Source organism: Pituophis catenifer, unplaced genomic scaffold, assembly GCF_029215685.1.
Source record: "Pituophis catenifer annectens isolate HBS135680 unplaced genomic scaffold, rPitCat1.0.hap2 SCAF_1, whole genome shotgun sequence".
Lineage (NCBI taxonomy): Eukaryota > Metazoa > Chordata > Lepidosauria > Squamata > Colubridae > Pituophis > Pituophis catenifer.
The window spans coordinates 144,544,282-144,566,307 of record NW_027256881.1 but is presented as its reverse complement, the minus strand read 5'-3'; the positions used below and the strand labels follow the sequence as shown (position 1 = coordinate 144,566,307).

The 22,026-nt window shown below is 39.9% G+C and overlaps 1 protein-coding gene across 1 annotated transcript in view; it reads right to left on the bottom strand.

The window, feature by feature from the left end:
* SERPINE3 (serpin family E member 3) overlaps nucleotides 1–15,259 on the bottom strand; it is a 43,176-nt gene extending 27,917 nt beyond the window's left edge. Inside the window, exons 1-2 of the mRNA XM_070955877.1 lie at nucleotides 15,220–15,259; nucleotides 13,341–13,401 (exon numbers count right to left, since the gene is read on the bottom strand). Coding sequence (XP_070811978.1) covers nucleotides 13,341–13,401; nucleotides 15,220–15,259 — 101 coding nt within the window. The remainder of the gene's footprint in view (nucleotides 1–13,340; nucleotides 13,402–15,219) is intronic.
* Between the last annotated feature and the right edge of the window lie 6,767 nt (nucleotides 15,260–22,026).

The following is a 22,026-nucleotide window of genomic DNA, read 5'->3' as shown; positions in this document are numbered from 1 at the left end:
TAACTATGAAAAGAGCTTAAATGTATTACAGTCAAGGTTCTACCCCCCCCCAAAAAAAACCACACCAATATGCTGGATTTGGAGGCCCATATTCCTGCGTTCTACGCAGACTTCATTTGCTCCTGGGAATCCAATCTTAAAGTCCCTACTACATTAAGATATAAAAAGACAATAAACAGGCCAGTATCCAATCAAAGGGCTGTAGAATTTTTTTCCTTGCCTACCTGCTGCTCTTTTTAAAATGGAAGTAGATTTAAAAATTAATTGATGATGTGAGTAACTACTGATGCCCAGTAGTTAGAAGTTTCTAATCTACTGGTAAGTGGATTATGGCTGTAGCCAAGTAGAATTGTACTTGATTCAGAGGTGGGTTTCAGCAGGTTCTGACCAGTTTTGGAGAACCGGTAGTGGAAATTTTGAATAGTTCGGAGAACCGGTAGTAAAAATTCTGACTGACCCCGCCCCCATCTATTCTCTGCCTCCCGAGTCCCAGCTGATCGGGAGGGAATGGGGATTTTGCAGTATCCTTCCCCTGGAATGGGAGGGAATGGAGATTTTACAGTATCCTTCCCCTGCCATGCCCACCAAGCCACGCCCACCAAGCCATGCCACACCCACCAAGCCACACCCACAGAACCGGTAATAAAAATTTTTGAATCCCACCACTTGGTTTGTTAGTTTGTTTTTTATTTTGAAAAAATTGTGCTAAGGTTAAATTTCATGCTCTTATAAATGATCAGGTCAGGAAAACTGCAGTTGTTGAGTGATACAATCACACATGCACCCACACGCCAACAACACTATTAATATTAAGATCCGCATTGTTCCCCAGTGTTTTGGAGAAGCTATACCCAGATGTCCCATTTGCTGTAGGAACAAAGCCTTATATAGATTTCCCCAAAGGTGATCGATAATTTGATTTCAAAGGGGAAAAAAATGACCTGAGAGAGATTTAAAGGGCCATAATTTTCACCTCCTCGAAAGAAAACAAACTAGAAATAAACAATTAGGTATAGCAAAGGATGGAGAACTCTCCATTTATTATTTTCTCTCCTTCAAATTCTCAATTCTGCAAATTAACACTCATGAACCCTGCAACAATTTGCTTTGTGCCATCAAGTTCAAGATGCCAAGCTGCTGAACAATTCTGGAAATTTCCAAAGCTATTGCAAGTACTCTTACAAAATGTTTGGGGATTTTATATCCACATAATCTCTCCAAAGACAGACAGAATCAGCATCGGCACCAAGATACCAAAATGTTCCCTATCACCTCTCTGACTTGCTCCCCATTCCTGAAAGAGGTCCCCTACTGCTTCTGCTTAACTTTTCCCTTTCTCTGAACTGGTGAGTATCATTCTAAAACACCAGCCTGCAACCATCCAGCTGATCTGTTCCATGTAGGGTCCAGATGTAGGGCTAAGTCTATCTATTGGAAATGATGATTATACTGGAAACTGATGTTTTGCTTTGCATAGCATACCAGCTTATTGGGGAGGGGGGAGGAGGTTTGTAGCTTGGCAGGTAGTAAGGAGGACCATAACTTCAAGTCTTCAACTTATCTCAAAGCCTGGGGCAGTGAATGTCTGAAGAGATAGGAAATCTGATGGTAGTTATGAAGGTGCATCCAAAATTTGCTGAGATCTCTAGAATAGAATAGAGTTGGAAGGGACCTTGGAGGTCTTCTAGTCCAGCCCTCTGTTCAACCAGGAGATCCTATAGTACCATTTCAGACAAGTGGCTGTCCAGTCTCTTCCAAATAATAATATAGAACCTCCAGTGATGAGGCACCCACAACTTCTGAAAGCAAAGCTGTTCTACTGTTTAATTGTTCTCACTGTTAGGAAGTTTCTCCTTAATTCCAGGTTGCTTCACTCCTTGATTAGTTTAGTTAGTTCAGTTTAGTTTATTATATTTGTATACCGCCCTTCTCCCGAGGGACTCAGGGCGGTGAACAGCCATGGTAAAAACAATGTACAACAAAAATTAAAAGCTTATTAAAATAATTCAATCATTTGGCCAAATTTAAAACATCCAACTAAGATCATTTTAAAACCCCTATCAAAACCCAATTTAAAAAACCTTTATCCTGTCAGTCCAGCTTGCTGGAATAATAGGGTCTTCAGAGCGCGACGGAAGGCACGGAGGTCAGGGATCCTTTGTATGTCCGGGGGCAATTCATTCCATAGGGCCGGGGCCCCCACAGAGAAGGCTCTCCCCCGGGGGTCGCCAGCCTACACTGTTTGGCTGACGGCACCCTGAGGAGGCCCTCTCTGTGGGAGCGTATTGATCAGTGGGAGGCAATTAGTTTCCATCCATTGTTTCGATATGGAAAAAAGGCACTAAATAAAATTGTTCGTTCAGCCTGCCATTTCATGAAAGAGAACATGAAAGGGAAAGTAGGAAATGACAAAGGAAAAAGTTTAACGGAAGGGAAAAAATAGGATTGGCAGATCATCATCAGAGACCCAGAGGTCAGAACTATGATTGCGCTATGTCCCCAGATATGATGAAGAATGCCACATCACCAAAATACCAGTCCAGTTGGCTTCAGTGTGAAAAACTATGGTGTTCTTTGCTGCAGCAGACTCTCTGAGACTGAACTATAGGGAGCCCGAGAGGAAGACCACGAGGGTGAATGAGCAGAAAGGAAAGCTTAAGTTGACTCTGAAGAAAGTTAAAATGTGCATGCTGATTCTACAACAATAGACACAACCTTTTATCGATTAGTATTTCTTGCACAATTCCACTCTGTTATTAATGTTAATGTTAATGTTAATTTTATTTATATACCGCCCTTCTCCCGAAGGACTCAGGGCGGTGTACAGCCAATTTAAAAACATAAATATACAGACATCATCATTAAAAGTAATTAAAATCAATTAAACAGTTTCGGCCAAAATTTAAAACCCCAAGTTAAAACTCCAATTTAAAAACCACTTAAATAGACAGTCCCACCTGTCGGAACAGTAGAGTCTTGAGGGCACAGCGAAAAACCCGGAGGTCAGAGATTGTACGTATTTCCGGGGGCAGTTCGTTCCAAAGGGCAGGAGCTCCCACTGAGAAGGCTCTCCTCCTGGGTGTCGCCAGCCGGCATAATTTGGCCGACGGCACCCTGAGGAGTCCCTCTCTGTGGGAGCGAACTGGTCGGTGGGAGGCTATTGGTGGCAGAAGGCGGTCCCGTAAATACCCTGGCCCTATACTATGGAGCGCTTTAAAGGTGGTGACCAATGCCTTGAATTGCACCCGGAAGACCACTGGGAGCCAGTGCAGCTCGTGCAGGAGGAGTGTTACATAACCACCCGTGCGGCCGCATTCTGGACCAGTTGGAGCCTCCGAGTACTCTTCAAGGGGAGCCCCATGTAGAGAGCATTACAGTAGTCCAGCCGGGAGGTGACAAAGGCGTGACCGTGCGTAGGGTGTCCCGGTCTAGAAAGGGGTGCAACTAGCAGATCAGGCGAACCTGATAAAAAGCCCCCCTGGCCATAGCCGTCATGTGCTCTTCTGAAGACAGCCGTGCATCCAGGAGGACACCCAGATTGCGAGCCCTCTCTGTGGGGGGCAAAGATTCACCCCCAATAGTCAGCGATGGCACCAGCTGACTATACCGGGATGCCGGAAGCCACAGCCACTCGGTCTTGGAAGGGTTGAGTCTGAGCCTGTTTCTCCCCATCCAGACCCACACGGCCTCCAGGCAGCGGGACATCACATCAAGGGCATCATTGGGGTGGTCTGCGGTGCAGATGTACAACTGAGTGTCATCAGCGTAATGGAACATTAGGAAATGTTCTGTGATTTCTGTGCTGAATTACCGTAACAAGAACAGCAAAGTAAACATATTTTGTTTTCAAAATATGCTTCAATACTCCAGGGGATTCAATTAGTTCAGTTTCCCCAACCATGGCCATTCAGAGTCTCTACTGAAATTTAACAGGTAGACGTCAACACAGCCTTCCCTATGGACCCTCCTATCTACATTCACCCAGTATTTAAATGCTGGGTCTCCAAGCTTTTAGAAAGAGTAAGTCACCTGCACCAAGAAGACCAGTCCTGCCCAGTGTGACATAAAGGTGCCATGGTAAGTTTTCTTTCCAAGTTTTCTCTTTGTGGCTGCAGGATAATTTATAAAATAAGCAATTGGGGGGGGGATGGGATGGCCAGAAAGAAGCTCTTTCTCACATAATATTAATACTCACCATAAAATAACACAACTTAGTGAAAAGTATGCATATGCAATGCAGGGGTGAAATCCAGCAGGTTCTGACAGGTTCTGGAGAACCGGTAGCGGAAATTTTGAGTAGTTCAGAGAACCAGCAAATACCACCTCTGGATGGCCCCAGAATGGGGTGGAGATGGAAGTTTTGCAATATCCTTCCCCCAGGAGTGGGGAGGGAATGGGGATTTTGCAGTATCCTTTCCCTGCCACTCCCACCAAGCAACGCCCACAGAACCGGTAGTAAAAAAATTTGGATTTCACCACTGATGCAATGTTATATTTACACAGGACATTCACGAGAATTTCTCTGCCCCCTCCTTTTCGCTCTCTCTCTCTTTCTCTAGTATGGATTTATCAACTCCTGCCTGAAGTCCCTTCTGGTAGAGAAATTTGGTGAAGAAACATGGGAAAAGCTCAAGTAAATATTCATAACTGCACAGCATTACCACTGATAAAGCAAGACCATGGAACCAAGGAGAGACTTGTATTCCAGAGGATGGGTTGGGTGCATTCAGGACAAGAGTCTGTGCTTCAGATTAAGAGCAGGATATAATCCACGAACATTTCTGCCACAATCCATTTATTATTTATTGCTACAAGTCTCTTTGATATCTAAGCTGATTTTGTGATTGCCCCACTAGATTCCGAAACCTAGCAGGGCATAGCAATGCTTTTGGTTAAAGGATTTAACTTTAAAAAAGATTTTCAGACATCTCCACCCAGTTAACTGAGTACAAGTAGTCCCTGACTTACAACCATGATTGAGCCCAAAATGTTGGTTAAGTGAGTTTTCCCCATTTTACAACCTTTCTTACCACAGTTGTTGAATCACTACAGTTGTTAAGTTAGTAACACGGTTGTTAAGTGAATCTGGCTTCCCCATTGACTTTGCTTGTCAGAAGGTCGCAAAAGGGGATCACATGACCTTGGGACACAGCAACGGTCGTAAGTATGAACCAGTTGTCAAGCATCTGAATTTTGAACACATGATCATGTGGCTGCTGCAAAGGTTGTAAGTGTGAAAAACGGTCATAAGTCACTTTTTTCAGTGCTGTAAGGTTCAGTAAATGAACTGTTGTAAGTTGAGGACTGCCTATAAACTATTTTGAGCCAGTTGAGTCTTGCACTCTAAATGTTTGTAAAATGTGTTGTTTCACCCAAATATGGTAAATTGTGTTCTGTAATTCATTTCATATTAGAATTTTTCTTTGGTATTGTTGCAGAACTCGGGTTGGAACTGAAGACACCTTTATGACATATACAGTGTATGACGATTCTCTGACTGTGAAATTGCTCAAAGAAGCCTGCAACATGCTAAGTACTGAGATAATTACATGTTTTAATTTGCTGTTTGCCAAGAGGTAGTAATATTCCCACTTACGGATGTGATAAGAAGAATTCTGAAACAATCATCATTTTAAGGCTGTATTAAGCAATACTCTAGTCAATCATCCCAAATAAATGTATACTTATCTACTCTTCCACATCTTCCTACAATTATCTCTTAAAAACTGTAATTACGATTGAACTAGAATTAAAGTATTTTAACCCTGCTTTATTTTGTACAGTAGCACATTTGTCTAACAGCTCTAGCAACATAGCAAATTAGTTTTGTGTCTTTTAGATTTCATATAATGCCTTATTTTATTTCTACGGTTTAATTCATTTTATTCTAATTGCCTGATATAATTGCATATAGTTCCGGCGATTGACCATAACAAAGATATTTATTTCCTTTCTTACAGATTTTAGTAATTATTTTCATTTTTTAAAACATCCTTTTTCATTTTGTATTGTAGCTACATTTTAAAATATTTTCTCTTCTAAGTTATTCATTTTGAGTTGATTTCTTTTCCTCCAGCATATTTCTATTCCGTCGTGGCATGGTTTTAAACCTCAAGAGTCCTACAGTCCAATCCTTTGTTTCCACAAAATTAATTGACTGAGTTCAATGCTATTAAACAAATTAATTTAAAGGAATTTAAATGACTGCAGTCTGTGCTGCTCTCATATCACACTAAACTGTAATGTGGTTTCGTCCTTTTCATATTAGTAACATATGAGAAAAGGGCTAGTGAATAAATTATGATTTTTTTTCAAGTACTATATTACAATTTGAAACTATGGGTTGTTCTTGGTTTACTGATTGCAGCATTTGTTTGTCATGTGGATTAACATGATATGATTTCTGAATTATTATTTTTTTTGTGCCCAGCTGACGGGCACAATTGTCTTAATAGAGCTGTCTATCAATTGACAGCTAATTGTCTATCAATTGTCTTAACAGAACTGTCTCCTAGACTACGTAAAATTTCAATACAACTATTAAATTCAAAGATGATTTGATCAAACTGAATTTCTGAAATCATTCCAAGACTCAGTGGACATTGTGCATGGATGCACATATATTTTGCTTAACAGATACTTTTTACCAGCGGAGAGGGTAAAAAACATGTTACTCCCTGGTTAAAACCAGGAAGTAACAATGACCGGGTGGGTGGGTGGAGTCTAGCACCGCCATCACTACTGGTTCTCTGAACCACCGGCCGCCCTCCCTACCGGTTCGGCCGAACCGCTCCGAAGCGGGACCATTTCACCCCTGCTTTTTGCATTATGTGACTTCTCTCTTTGAATCAAATTAACAGTTGCTGAAGATTTTAACTTCTTTTTAGATCCATTATCTGATAGGAATAAGGCTTCAAAAAACTCTAGTCTCTAGTCAACTCTTATGAGCCCTTGAATCAAATTGCAGATGTGAATCACTTCTTAAGCTAGTCAGCACCTATGTTGCAGATTATTTTCATGGATGGAGAAACGAAGTCTTGCAGTTGTGGCAGCATCGAGGAAGGTATCATGGAAAGAGAAGGCAAATCATGTTCATGAGAAAAGGCACATACTTTCTGCTGTGCCCAGGTATACATGCCATTATCCCCGAATCTGCTTTTTTTTTCCCCATGCAGAAATGCCAGAGGAGGCAGTGTTGAAGCTTTTTGGGCAACACTTTTTTAATTTCTGCAAAGCATCAGGATATGATAAAATGCTACGGACACTAGGAGGAAATTTGATGGAGTTTATTGAGAATCTTGACTCCTTACATAGCTACCTTGCTTTGTCCTATCAGGTACATTTTCTTCTGGGGAGACACAACTGAAACAGCTTAATGTTTGTGTGTGTGTGTGTGTGAGAGAGAGAGAGAGAGTGCATATACATATTTTTGTATTTTGTTACGACAGAATAGTTTCAAACTGTTGCAGAACAAGTATAGATAGACAGTTTTGTGATAACAAACAAGTGAGTAACATCTTCCCCATTAAACCAAAACTCAGGTAGAAGCTCAAAGATAATAGGTTGATCCTGCTATAATAAAGTCACTGATAAAATACACAGTTCAAGTTTCCAAAATTTTGTAACCTGCCCTCTTTCTTACTGCAATAGACTTACTATGAATCCGTGAGAGCCTTGCTTTCTTAGAGTTACCTGTAGGACATGAAATGTAATAGAGGGCTAGACTAAAACACTTAGAATTCCTAGTGAGCCATGCATGTTTTCCAGGAATTTGGAGAGTTATAATCAGAGGAAGGCTGAGCTATTGCTTTTCATTATAATTGTAATGTATGGAACCGTCTTCCATTTATACTGAAATGAAGCAATTGTAGCCAAGGGATAGAAGAGTCATTTACATGAAAAATGTTTTTTTCCTGCCTTTGAATGATTTTAAAATAGAAATTAATTACCTCTCAATATATGCCATGGCCATTCTTCACTATGACAAATATTTTTTAAATCACTAATGTGCTTCAGCAGTGGGCGTGTTTAAGAAAAAGGATGAGAGAATGAACACAAGGAGAGAGTTCTTGCATCCAACTCATTGTGAAAGAAAAATTGGAATAAAATTGCATATAATCTGAACAGGTGCAAAGAGTTATGAATCAGAGTTTGATTCTGTTATTCAAACATGAGACCTTCTCCAATGTTTCCAATACTATGAACAAGTCTCAGAATACAAATTGGCAAGCTCTGATTGACCAACACAATAAGGAAGAAATGCAAATTTTGCAATTTGCATTCCTTCCTTATCTATTGCTCTATGCCGGCCTTTTGATTATATATTGAATGGAAGGCCAATTGTGCAACAAAGATAAAAATTGCATTTATAATGCTGGTGGGTATTAGAATAGAGTCTTGGCAGTTTTGCAAGAAAATGAAACAGGTTTTTGTCTTGCCTAGGAAATGAATGCACCATCATTTCGAGTGGAAAGGAAAGATGGCATAATGCTCCTCCACTATTATTCAGACAGGAAAGGCTTGTGTCACATTGTCCCAGGTACAAAGGCACCAGTTTCACAATGGAATGTATATTATACAATACTCAAACTGAGTGGCAACTTTTCCATATCAAGCATTGGAATTGACTACTTGGGCCAGGGTGGGTGAGTTGGATGAAGTGGTGGTATTCAAAATTTTTTATTCCCGGTTCTGTGTGGATGGCTTGGTGGGCGTGGCTAGGTGGGCGTGGCAGGGGAAGGATACTGTAAAATCTCCATTTCCTCCCTACTCCAAGGGAAGGTTACTGCAAAATCCCCATTTCCTCCCGATCAGCTGGGACTTGGGAGGCAGAGAATAAATGAGGGCAGAGCCAGTCAGAGGTGGTATTTACCAGTTCTCTGAACTACTCAAAATTTCTGCTACCGGTTCTCTAGAACTGGTCAGAACCTGCTGAAACCCACCTCTGGTTGCATGAGATTTCTTTACTTAGCTCAATAACCACTGTGACTTTGACATAACTGTTCCACTCCTCCTCCTCTATTCCAAGTTTGTATTAAAAGCCCCCCAATTTGTGCCATCGATTTTAAAAACAGTTTAGAATATAATTTGGTGCAAATAATATCATTAATAATTATTCATTCCAATAGATACTTTTTAGAGGCTGATGCCTCTGTTTGTCTTAGGTAGTACAATTAAAATGAAGTAACAAAAGCAAAATATCTGCCCAGCTGGTGCTTAGACCAGAGAAAGGAGCACTTTAGAAAGTTTGAGATGACCTTGACTTGCATAGAAGAAAGCTTCTGAGATACTTAAGAAGGGGGAGGTCTTGGAATCAGTTGGACCACAAAGCCATCATCAAAGACCAGAACAGATTGGGATGGAAGTTATAACTTCCACCAGATTGGAGAAAGATAATTATTAAACAATAGTCTGGCCCAGGAATCTCCAAATCTTTGGACCAATGTACACATATGGAAGAAGTAGGGAGAATTTCAGCCAGCTTCTGCTTCACTTCTTTTTTTTATCCTTTCTTTTTATTAAACAGGAAGGCATGCTTCCTAACAAAGCACTTGAGTCAAGTCATCTAGTATTTTTATTTTCCAATAAGGTCTTTGGATAAGGCTAAGGGCTGTATGTATTCTAGTTTACAGTTTGTTAGCTTCTCATTTATAATTATAATAATTGGGAGGGGAGTCAAATGCAAGTACCAAAGAAAGTGTTCAGATGCAGACTGGGATGTATAGATATTTACAGAGCAAAACTGAAATCAGATTAAGTCACCTCAGCCAGTTGTCTGATCAGCAACCTTGGTGCTGGGTCTAAGAAAAAAGCTCTCAAATGTTTAGTCTGGCTTTTTAAAAATATGTGTTATAATTAAAACTATTATTATGGTATATGCTGAGTTTCCAGTTTTGTGGAAATCTATCTTATCCTGCTAGAAATTCTCCCTGTATCCTAAGAAAAATTTATATAAAGAAGAAAGTTTTCCCATTTCTTTCTTCTGTTTTGCACTTAACTGCAAAGCTTGTTAAGAGGTTGGAATAATGTTCTTGAGCAATGAAGAACTTTGGAAGAACAGCGATGGGGGAGAAAATTGCTCCAAACTTGAAAAGTTTTTAAAAGCTATGTGTGGCTGTTATTGAAAGAAGGGGATAAGAACCTTGCTTTTCATTCAGTTCCTCATGAGCTAAGGCACTTTGGAAGGGATCTACATATTGCCCTAAAATAGGTTGTTCCTTTTTTCTTATGTAGGAATTATTGAAGCTGTAGCCAGAGATTTCTTTGACTGTGAAGTGTCCCTGGAAATCCTTGAACAAAATATAGAAGAGGAGCGCACTGGGAAGAAGGAGCATGTGGTGTTTTTTATTTTACAAACAAATGAAATAGTGAAGCACAACATCAAGGAACAAGCAATTTCTGTGTGTGAAGATGGGTCTCAGGAGGACAAAGAGGTGATGTTTCTGTAGAAAGAGCAGCGGAGTTGATACAGAGCGGAGGAAATAGGACATCTCTAAATTATGGGCTGTGTGCTCACATATCATACAAAGCTTCTTTTAGAGATGACATAATGTATCGTTTTCTTTTCAGCAACAAGATGCGGTTTTTCAAAAAGGAAGGGGGAAAATTGCTGAACGGGAGGTCTCCTGTGATGTTTTGAGACATACAGCCAATTCTAGAGCGGGTAAGTTAGTAAATAAGTGATGGGAAAATCTGGATCTCAAGAATACAAGCAAAAGTCTTTAAGCTTGCTGAATATATGGAGCATTATAGAAAGAGATCTGATGAGATCATGTGGCTGATTAACAGGACAAGAGTAGTAGGCATACTTTTCGGTAGAACATGTCCTCAGTTTTTATTGTACTATATATAATTACTTGATTTGCTCTATGTAACCACAAATGTCTCCATAAAATTGACACTGGTAAAAGGTTGAGTTTTTAACATCATACAAAGGGCTACCCTGTCTGGGATCCTTATCAGGTCTGCCACATGATTTTAAATACTTGGGAATCTGAATATACAGGAATATCACCATTCATTTTTTTTAAAAAAATGTTATTCTATTTCTGAAGATGTCCAAAATAATATAGTGCATTTCTGTAGAAAACTCAGCTGTTTTCTAGCAGGTCTAGCTCCAGTTCATGTATGCTTGCTTTTATCTTCCTCCATGTAACTAAAATAATAATGATCCAAGTAAAGGGAGGTTAGGAATCATAGGAATTACTGGTCTCAGTCTACTTCAGGTGAAAATTATCAAATTTGGAGTAATAATTAAGGAATTTCTGTTTAAATGGTTGAGAAAAATACCAATTCAAAGAATTAACCTTCCATGTGAGAGAGAGCACCAGTGGTGGGTTGCTGCCGGTTCAGTCCGGTTCTATAAAACCGGTAGTAAAACCTGTGGGAGGCTCTGCCCACCCACCATGATGTCATCATGGGTGATCTGCCCGTTGTGAACCGGTAGTAAAAGTAAGTAGAACCCAGTGCCCTGGGGAGCACCATTGGTGCTCCATTTTGTAAAATAGAGATCTTGCACTGCACCAACTGTTCTGTCCCCGTCCCACACACGCACCCCCACAGACGGCCCGGAGTTAATAAGCCACACAACAAAATATTTGAAGATAAAGCTGGCAGCAACCCAGTGGCTAGCTGCCAATTCAGACTTTACTCACACATAACAAAGATTAGACTGCAAGCATTCCGATAAAGCAGGCAAAGTTTCCGCAATACAAGGATTAGTCCAAATGCAGTCCGACAAGGCAAGCAGAAGTCCAGTAACGCAGAGATCATGGATTATTTCTAGTTTTTGCTCGTCACAAACTGAACCGGCCGCCACACCCACATTTATACCCTGTGGGGTGTGGTCCAGTGACTCAACTAATCTCTGGCACGCCTTCCCCTCTGCTGTGCACGCTTCTCCCTGCGCCTCTGCCGAGGGTCCAGCCAGCACTTATCTCCTTCGTCGCTGTCCACCTGTGGCTGCGGGGACGTGCTTGGCTCTGGGCCTATCTTTTGGCCTTCGGTATCCTCCGGAGGCATTGCCAGAGAGGAGGGTCCTGGAGAGGGAGGCCTTGCCAACTCCTCTCCCTCACTCTCACAGTCTGCATCTGTCGATAGCCCAGGCTCAGACAACGGAGCCACAACACCAACCTCAGTGCAGTTCTTCGACAAAATGATGGTATTATTTCACTTCATCACTGAAGAGAAAGATAAATGAATATAAAGTGGAAATTAATCCAGAAATTGTCCACCAGACCATCCCAAACTGATGTCTTCTGTTAGTCATGCTAGCCAGGGGTGGGGGGATTCAAAATTTTTTACTACTGGTTCTGTGGGTGTGGCTTGGTGGGTGTGGCATGGCTTAGTGGGCGTGGCTTGGTGGGCGTGGCAGGGGAAGGATACTGTAAAATCTCCATTCCCATCCCACTCCAGGGGAAGGTTACTGCAAAATCCCCATTTCCTCCCGATCAGCTGGGACTTCGGAGGCAGAGAATAGATGGGGGCGGGGGCAGTCAGAATTTTTACTACCGGTTCTCCGAACTACTCAAAATTTCCGCTACCGGTTCTCCAGAACTGGTCAGTATCTGCTGAATACCACCTCTGGGTCAGGTGGAAGAAGCCATTAAAAAATCTGTTTCTTTTCTACAGGAAATCTTTTACATACCTTTGAACCATTGTTCCCTGAGTGGCTTTGGCTGGATGAGAGAACCTTCTGCCATGCATTTCCTTTCCACCTCGTGTTCGATGAAACAGTAAGGAAACTTTGGGATGGATTCTTTGGACTTAACCATTCAGCTAGAGGTGGGGCTGGTATGGGCATGCTGAGTCATTTCTATTAGATCAACACTTGCTGCAACAATACATAAATAATTAAAGTTAGTAAAAATATGTAAAGTCAAGGCAGGGCAGTCATGCAGGCGAGGATTAGATTAGAAAAAATCACTAACATGGCCTGCAGGGTGAGACAGTGATATGGAGATGTTACTAGAGGCACTGTTTGGGAGCAAGGTTTTTTTTTTTTTAAAGATAAAATAGATATCGTAAGAGTCAAAGGCTTTATGTATCGCTTTATTTACTATTTCCTTTTATCAGAAAAGTGAGAACTCATATAGTTATTTTCACTGCTTTGCTAATCCAGCATTATAGAAGACGCCTACAACCATTAAAAAGAAAGCTGGGATTGTGTGCAAGTGCAAAGTTAGTAAGTGCTGTGTGGGTCCCCCCTCAGTCCAGTCTTAAACCCGGTTTTACTGTGATATGAAAACATATTTCAAGTGGCTCCACTTTAATTCTGAAGTAATGTTTTGTTACCTGTTTTTCTGAAGAGGGTTTAAAATGTCATTTTTAGTTATTGAAATTTGGGTTCTCTCCTCAGCTGAAAATCAAACAGGCCGGTGTAAACATTCAGAAATTTGTACCCGGATTGCAAATAAATGGAACCAGATTAGATGAATATTTTTCTATTATTCATCCCCAAGTCACGTTTGCTATTTCCAGCATGAAAAAGTTTATCAACAGTCAGTTTGTTCTCAAGATAAGGAGAGAAATTATGCCCAATTCATTGAAGAAACGGCCTGCGCTGAAGCTCAGAGGTACAAACTTTCTGTGAACTTCTGAAATTTAAGAAAAATTAAGCATTTAAGAAAAATAGAAAGAGGAATAACATTACCATAATGCATTTTCTAATAGAGTCAGGTAGCACAGTAATGGATTAAGTTAACCTTTCAGTGATACATATATCACTGAAAGGTTAACTTAATATATAACAAAGGCCTACCTATATTTCCTTTTGGGACAAGCAATGTTATGCTGAATGCACAAAAAAAGTAAGAAATAATAAAGAAGTGAAAGCCATTGGATTAGCAAAGAAAAGAAAACATGGCTGAAAGTAATTAATATTACTCACATTCATTGTAACCCTCATATCTTTCTATGTTTACAAAGCAAGCTGGCTTCCATCATGTCCATACCCAACATAGCAGACTTTTGTTCTTGACACATGTCAATTTTGAGGATCCCATCCTATCATGACCTTTCTCAGATTTTCCTTTACTCTTGATCTAGTCACCCTTCCCTCATAATTTATTTTATAGTTTGATTCAATTATTTTATATGAACAAACCACCTTAGTGTACTTAACAGAATAGTAGAGTTGGAAGGGACCTTGGGGGTCTTCTAGTCCAACCCCCTGCTCAGGCAGAAAACCCTATACCGTTTCAGACAAATGGTTGTCCAACTTCATCTTAAAAACTTCCAGTGTTGGAGCATTCACAATTTCTGGAGGCAAGTTGTTCCACTGGTTAATTGTTCTGTCAGGAAATTTCTCCTTAGTTCTAGGTTGCTTCTCTCCTTGATTAGTTTCCATCCATTGCTTTTTGCCCTGCCTTCGGGTGCTTTGGAGAATAGTTTGACTCCCTCTTCTTTGTGGCAACCCATGAGATATTGGAATACTGCTATCATGTCACGCCTAGTCCTTCTTTTCATTAAACTAATTCCTTCATGTTGATCATTCACTTCTGTATCCAATCCACATTCATTTACCATCTTCTTATTCTTGATCTTGTCCCTACTTTTTCTTTTACATATAAAATTCTTAACAGTCCCTGTAACAGAACTTGCAAAAAAAGTCAGCTGAGTCCCTTTCATTTTCTACCTAAATTGGGAAGGAATAATGCTGTCCTAATCCAGATGTTTACCACCAAATTCTGATAGCACAATTTTAGGGGAATTTTGGAGATACCGAACATGGAAATACTTAAAGACTACAATAACTTGCAAGAAATTGCCCATCTTTATGTTATTGTACTGTGTGATCTTTTTTTTTTTTTAATTTGATTTATATGCCGCCCTTCTCCAGACACTCAGGGCAGCTTACAATGTGCTAAGCAATATCTTGATCAGTCAGTTGCCTTTAACTCTTTCAAGATCTTACACAGGAATGAAAGATTCTAGATCCTAAATTCTAAACCCAAAATAAAAGAGGGTATTGAAGCATTTGCAAAACCTGTGAAATCTAGACATTAGGCCCACAGAATCTATAATCTTCACATTCAGTTTACTGACAGTTATCTAGAGAAGATTCCAATAATTCATAGATTAAGCCTAATGGAAAGCATTGTATAATGTATTTATTGGGAAAAGGACAAATGATCTGGATGGATTGCAACCGTAGCATGATCTACTTGTGCTCACCAAAGCTCCGCAGTTTAGATGAGTTAGAAGAACAGGAGATGCACCTTTCTGACATCGCCCAACATGACCCAACAAGAGACCTCATCCTTTTCAACCAGCAGCGGCTGGCAGAGATAGAGCTATCGAACCAACTAGAGAGAAAAAAGGAAGAGCTCAGGATTCTCTCTAAGAACCTAGAGATAGAGAAGAAGAAATCAGAAACTTTACTCTATGCCATGTTACCAAAACATGTTGCTAATCAGCTGAAGGAAGGCAAAAAGGTCGAAGCAGGTATGGCAATTTTATTACATTTGATTATCAAGTAGAAAATGGCATGTCGTAAAACAGGAAGGGTAAGGAATTCAACTGAATATCTGGAAACGCTCCCTACAAAGCTAAGATTCTGTGTGTTTGGACTTGGTTTGCATAGAGGTCTGGTTTCCTGGAAACCAAATGAAATCAGGACATATATTTAGCATACAGATATTTCCTATAATGTTTACTTTTCTGCTAAGTACAAAAGTAAACTATGTGCAGTCTCATAATTTTAATAAAAATGATAAAGACCACTTGTTTGACATGCAACTTGCTGCTTCAAAAGGGTGGACATGTAAGCATTACTTTTTCAAAATCATTCATCTGTTCTCTAGGTTTTTGCATGCTATTACTTACATTTTTAGGTGAATTGTGAGTGTTTCTAAACTTTGTTGTAACCTTGATTTTAGAAGATTTAAAATTCAGCCTCATGAGTGTTCTGAAATGACACAAGAATGTGTTTCTTTGTCCATCTACATATTTCAATAAAGCCTAGCATCTAATCCAATAGAGTCCATCAATATACATACCTTAATAATATATTAATGAAGTGAGAGATCACATATGCTGCGATTTGTTTTCCAGCTTTTAGTAGGATTCAGACAAGTGGCAATAATAGTTAAAGGCAGTGGTGAAATCCAATTTTTTTTACTACCAGTTCTGTGGGTGTGCCTTGGTGGGCATGGTGTAGCTTGGTGGGTGTGGCAGAAGGATACTGCAAAATCTCCATTCCCACCCCACTCTAGGCGAAGGATACTGCAAAATCACTATTCCCTCCCCACTCCTGGGGGAAGAATATTGCAAAATCTCATTCCCACCCACTCTGGAGCCAGCCAGAGGTGGTATTTGCCAGTTCTTCGAACTACTCAAAATTTCCCCTAACGGTTCTCCGAACTGCTCAAAATATCTGCTACCGGTTCTCCAGAACCTGACAGAACCTGCTGGATTTCACCCCTGGTTAAAGGTCATTTTCCATTAAGCATTTTGGCTTGAGTATTTTATCCTTGCCACATTAAAAACCAAAAACAGAGAAACTGTTGCTTCTGAAAACTATTCTTTTTTATTATTATTTGTTTCCCCAGGAGATTTTAGCTGCTGCACAATACTTTTCAGTGATGTAGTGACTTTCACAAACATCTGCTCTGTCTGTGAACCTATTCAGATCGTGAACATGCTTAATTTAATGTATTCCAAGTTTGATCGACTGACTAACATCCATGGAGTTTATAAAGTAAGTGTGGCTGATGTTTATAACATTTGCTGCTGTCTTTTGTAGCCCAAGGGCATATGGTGTCTAGGTGGATAATTTTAGAATGGCAGCAATAAGAGAGAATGAATCCTGAAAACCATCAGCTTGCTAGACCAACTTCTAGACTAGATATTGCTTAGTATAATGTAGCAATTTTCTGGCTTGCAACTATTCTCCTCCTTTTTCCCTTCCTGCAAAGAGATTGATCTGCTCTCACAGCCATCCCCAACTTGGTACCCCGAAATACATTTGGATTGGAACTCCCAAAATTTCCAGCAATTGTCCATACCAGCTGTTTAATGAGATATTTTTTAGTTTGAATTGAACTAGTTGATTTCAACAAATGTTGGCAACAGTTTTTTAATTGGCTATTAAAACAGTCTTGGTGGCTCAGTGGTTAGAATGCAGAATAGCAGACTAACTCTGCCCACAGCCTGGAATTCGATCTTAACTGGCTCAAGGTTGACTCAGCCTTTCATTCTTCTGACGTTGGTAAAATGAGGATCCAGATTGTTGGGAGCAATATGCTGACACTGTAAACCGCTTAGAGAGGGCTGTGAAGCACTGTGAAGTGGTATATAAGTCTAAGTGCCATTGCTCTTGCTATTAATGTAATTGCAATTGCACGTCTCTGGAGAGTAACAGATTGGGAAAGACATGGATAACTACAATATATAATGTATTTTTATTAATTAGCCAGGGCAATCCGATGTCTTTACCACTGTTTGCTTAGCGGTAAATGAGATATACTTTTGTAGCTGCATCAGTCAGCATTTTCGCACTTGGTTCAGAAACTCAAATCCTTTGTCATATTTTTAATGTACTTGAGTTTTTATAGTTGATTTCTCATCAACAATCTATTTAGCACTAACTATACAATCTCAGTAATCCACTTACTGAATATTATATTTTTGTATCAATTTTCCCCGTGTTTTCCATTCTTTCACTTGTTCATTTATCCTTTTTTCTTTTAGAAATTATTATTAATAAATGATTTATTTATTTTTAAAAAAAGAAAGCATTGCAGTAAGTGATTCCAAGAAAAATGAAAGAAATAAGAGTAAACTGCCTAGATTAGCCCCACGGTGAGATAGGCAGCAAAGAAATTTGACAAATAAAATAAATAAATAAGGAGATATGCTTGCTATGTTCATTTATAGAACTTTGGGAAGTTTAGTTCCCATTAGCTCCAGTGGTGGGTTTCAAAATTTTTACTACCGGTTCTGTGGGTGTGGCTTGGTGGGCATGACTTGGTGGGCGTGGCAAAGTAAGGATACTGTAAAATCTCCATTTCCTCCCAAATCCAGGGGAAGGATACTGTAAAATCCCCATTTCCTCCCAAATCCAGGGGAAGGATACTGTAAAATCCCCATTTCCTCCCAAATCCAGGGGAAGGATACTGCAAAATCCCTATTTCTTCCTGATCAGCTGGGACTTGGGAGGCAGAGAATAGATGGGGGCGGGGCCAGTCAGAACTTTTACTACCGGTTCTTCGAACTACTCAAAATTTCCGCTACCAGTTCTCCAGAACTGGTGAGAACCTGCTGAAACCCACCTCTGATTAGTTCCAACTAGCAGTGGAATGTAAGAGTTGCAGACCAAACATCTGGAGGGCATCAGCTTGCAAGGCTATACAAATGGTTGGTGGGTTTCCATGTGTACATTACTATGCATCTTGCTTTATAGGTGGAAACCATTGGTGATGCCTACATGGTTGTAGGAGGAGTTCCAGTCCCAATTGCCAGTCATGGTGAAAGGGTGGCTAATTTTGCCCTTGGCATGAGAATTGCTGCAAGAGAAGTTATGAACCCTATTACCACGAGACCTATACAGGTAATTCACAGTTTAAAAACTTAAACATAAGAAAGAAATCAAGCCATCTCACTTGCAGCAGAGAGAGAGAATTAAAACAGTATGATTAGCAGGGGCCAATTATTGTTTTCTTCCTCCTTTCCCCTAATGGTCTCCCTTCATCTGCTAAATGTTGATATATATCATATAAGGAATAACATATACGGAATAAACCTCTGGATTTGTTTCTTTCATTCCTCAGTTCCTCTTTCCTTCTACAGGCATTTTTTAAATTAGGAGCCTGCTGAGTGGGGATTTTATTTTTATTTTTTCTAAATTTGAACAGAAACTACTCCCAATAAATAAATAAATAACTGCCAAACTAACGTCTGTTAAACCAACTAAAATCACTAAATATGAGCAAGCCAAGCTTTTCATTTCCTCAAAAATATTTAAAATATTTATTTGAAATATTTCTGTGGTGTTTTTAATGATAAACTCCTTCTAAGATGGCTAAGATACATAAAAAAAGAAGAAAACATTAATAAAGCCCCAAATTATAAACAATTTGTAACAAAACTTAAAACACAAAATGAATCCCAGTTCCAAATGAGGGCCCAGGTGGAACAATTACAAAGGAAAGATTGTTTATATAAATGGGTCTCAGGCATATACTTCATGATAAATGATAAGAAACACCCCAAAAAATAATTAAAAGTTATCATTTGTGGTTTTTCCAGAACCCAAACTGGCGGCCTGCGGGCCGGATGCATTACGCACAGGCCACACCCACCCGTTTCGTGAAGGGGAAAAACATCACGATACGTCACGTGATAGCAATGTGACACCGCGAGTTTGACATCCATGCACTAAGGGAATATATTTCCACAAGAACCTCTTCCACTATGTGGTTTCCATATTGTGTTTCTCTCAACAGATTAGAATTGGGATACACACTGGACCAGTGCTAGCTGGTGTAGTTGGGGAAAAAATGCCCAGATATTGTTTATTCGGTGATACCGTCAATACGGCTTCCAGGATGGAAAGCCATGGATTGCCAGACAAAATCCATATCAGTTCCACAACATTCAAGTAAGTAAGGGCTTGCAATGAAATACCAAATCTAACAGACGGGAACTTGACTGTGCCGGGATTAAATCTCATAATCTGCTTTGCATATTGTGCTAAACCATAATATGGTTTGTTTGCGTATAATTTTGTTCGGTGCTAGCCAGCTATGGCCAGTTAGCAATAAGTCATGAACTCTACATGTTGTTGTTTCTTGGACTGCACAGAGCACTTCCTCCTCAAGTGTTTGAGACAGCGGAAAGGGGAACCATAGAGGTGAAAGGCAAAGGGAAAATGACAACCTATTTTCTGAAACAAAATCTCAGTGCTACTGAGGATGAAATAATGGGACGGGTTGAAGAGACTTTTAGGAATGTTCATAGCAATGGTATGTAATATACTCTGTGTGTGTGTGTGTGTGTGTGTGTGTGTGTGTGTGTGTGTGTGCATGCATGGGTGTGTGGGTGTGAGTCAGGGGTGGGTTCTACTTACCTCCGCTACCGGTTCGCAACAGTTCGATTCTGAATGGCTCAAGGTTGACTCAGCCTTCCATCCTTCTGAGGTCGGTAAAATGAGGACCCAGATGGTTGGGGGCAATAGGCTGACTCTGTAAACCATTTAGAGAGGGCTGTAAAACACTGTGAAGCGGTATACAAGTCTTAAGTGCTATTGCTATTCCTAATCCGCATGGCAAACAATTTCCGTAATATTGAAAGTGGGATGAGATTGGCCTTGCTGGAAGGCCTCCATTTATTATATATATTATGTATAATTATTACATCTTTAAAAACTTTATTTCTGGGACCAACTAGATAAAGTAATCCCTCAGATTTGATGGCAGAATTCTCAGCAGCGTTCTTCACTGTTATCTCCAGAAAATGTGTATAGTATGCTCCAGGGGTGAAATCCAGCAAGTTCTGACAGGTTTTGGAGAACTGGTAGCGGAAATTTTGAGTAGTTCAGAGAACCGGCAAATGCCACCTCTGGCTGGCCCAGAGTGGGGTGGGAATGGAGATTTTGCAGTATCCTTGCTCTAGAGTGGGGTGGGAATGGAGATTTTGCAGTATCCTTCCCCTGCCATGCCTACCATACCACGCCCACCAAGCCACACCACGCCCACCAAGTCACGCCCACAGAACCGGTAGTAAAAAAATTTGGGTTTTACTACTGGTATGGTCAATAGATGCAGATGGGAGGAGCTAGGCAGAGGTCATCTTTGATTATCATATGGTGGTACACTTTGATCATATTCCCTATGATTTTTACATTGTGCAGCTGTCTGGTTTACTCGGGAGCCATTTTAGGCTTGCTGCTGCTTATCATAGTTCCATAGTTTGGAGAAGGAATCACAAAGTTGACTGCATCTGAATGACCCTCCCCTCTCTCAATCTAACTCATCTCATTGGGAGACTGTCAAAATATTGGTGGAAAAGTAGAAACAAGCTGTCCAGCAGCACTTAAATCATGGTTATAATAAGCAAATTGAAAATTATTTCTAAGAATTTCTAAGAGCCTATGAAAGTTACAACCATTTCAATTTCAGGAGACTTCCTACTTCTTAAGATCCTATATTCTACAATTAATTATTAAAGAGCAGAGAGAAGCATTCTTTTCTATTGGTATAAAGAATAACATGGATATAACCATTGGGTTGTTTGCATATTTGAGTTTTGTAACTTGATTTTTTTGCTTAAGTGCACACACCTGCAAGTTTGAGAAGAAAGATCTGAACTTGGTCAAGCAGTTACATGAACTTTACTATTATTGTTTATCAAAATAGCAATTATCACCTATGAAAACTGCTAAGGGATTAGCAGGGGGTAATCCACAGAATGGCTACCAAACTGGTTCTGGCCACAGCTCAAATTTTAATAGGAATATTCCAAATTGTTTTTCTCACACCTTTGTTCTCCTTCTGCCCCCCAGGTAACCTATTAGAAGCTGAAAGTTGTCATGGAGAACAATCACAAGAGGAAAAAGAATCATTATTTTCAAAACATCTTGGTGACAATCACACACCTTCAGCATTTTGCATTCTCTTTTAGAAAAGTTCAGCCATTACACTGTGGGCATTCTGTGGGCTCTTATAATTTTCTCATCTTACTCAGAATCCAAACTGATACTTTGGTACTTGACCCCAGATAGACTAGCAAAAATCTAATAAATATTCTAATAAGTGCTGGAAATGTAGTCAAAATCCAGGTTCATTTTATCATATGTGGTGGTCTTTGCAAATATGTGAAAACATACTGGATAAACATAATGATGACAATGCAGAAATATTTAAGATACAAATATTAATGAAACCTGAAGCTTTTCTTTTGAGTATGGACAAGCCAATTGAAAAATTTGGGGTGCTATTCCTTCACATGGCAAGGGCTATGAGGATTATACTTGCCAAACACTGGAAAGAAAAAGGGATGCCAACTGTTGAAGAATGGATTTTGAAA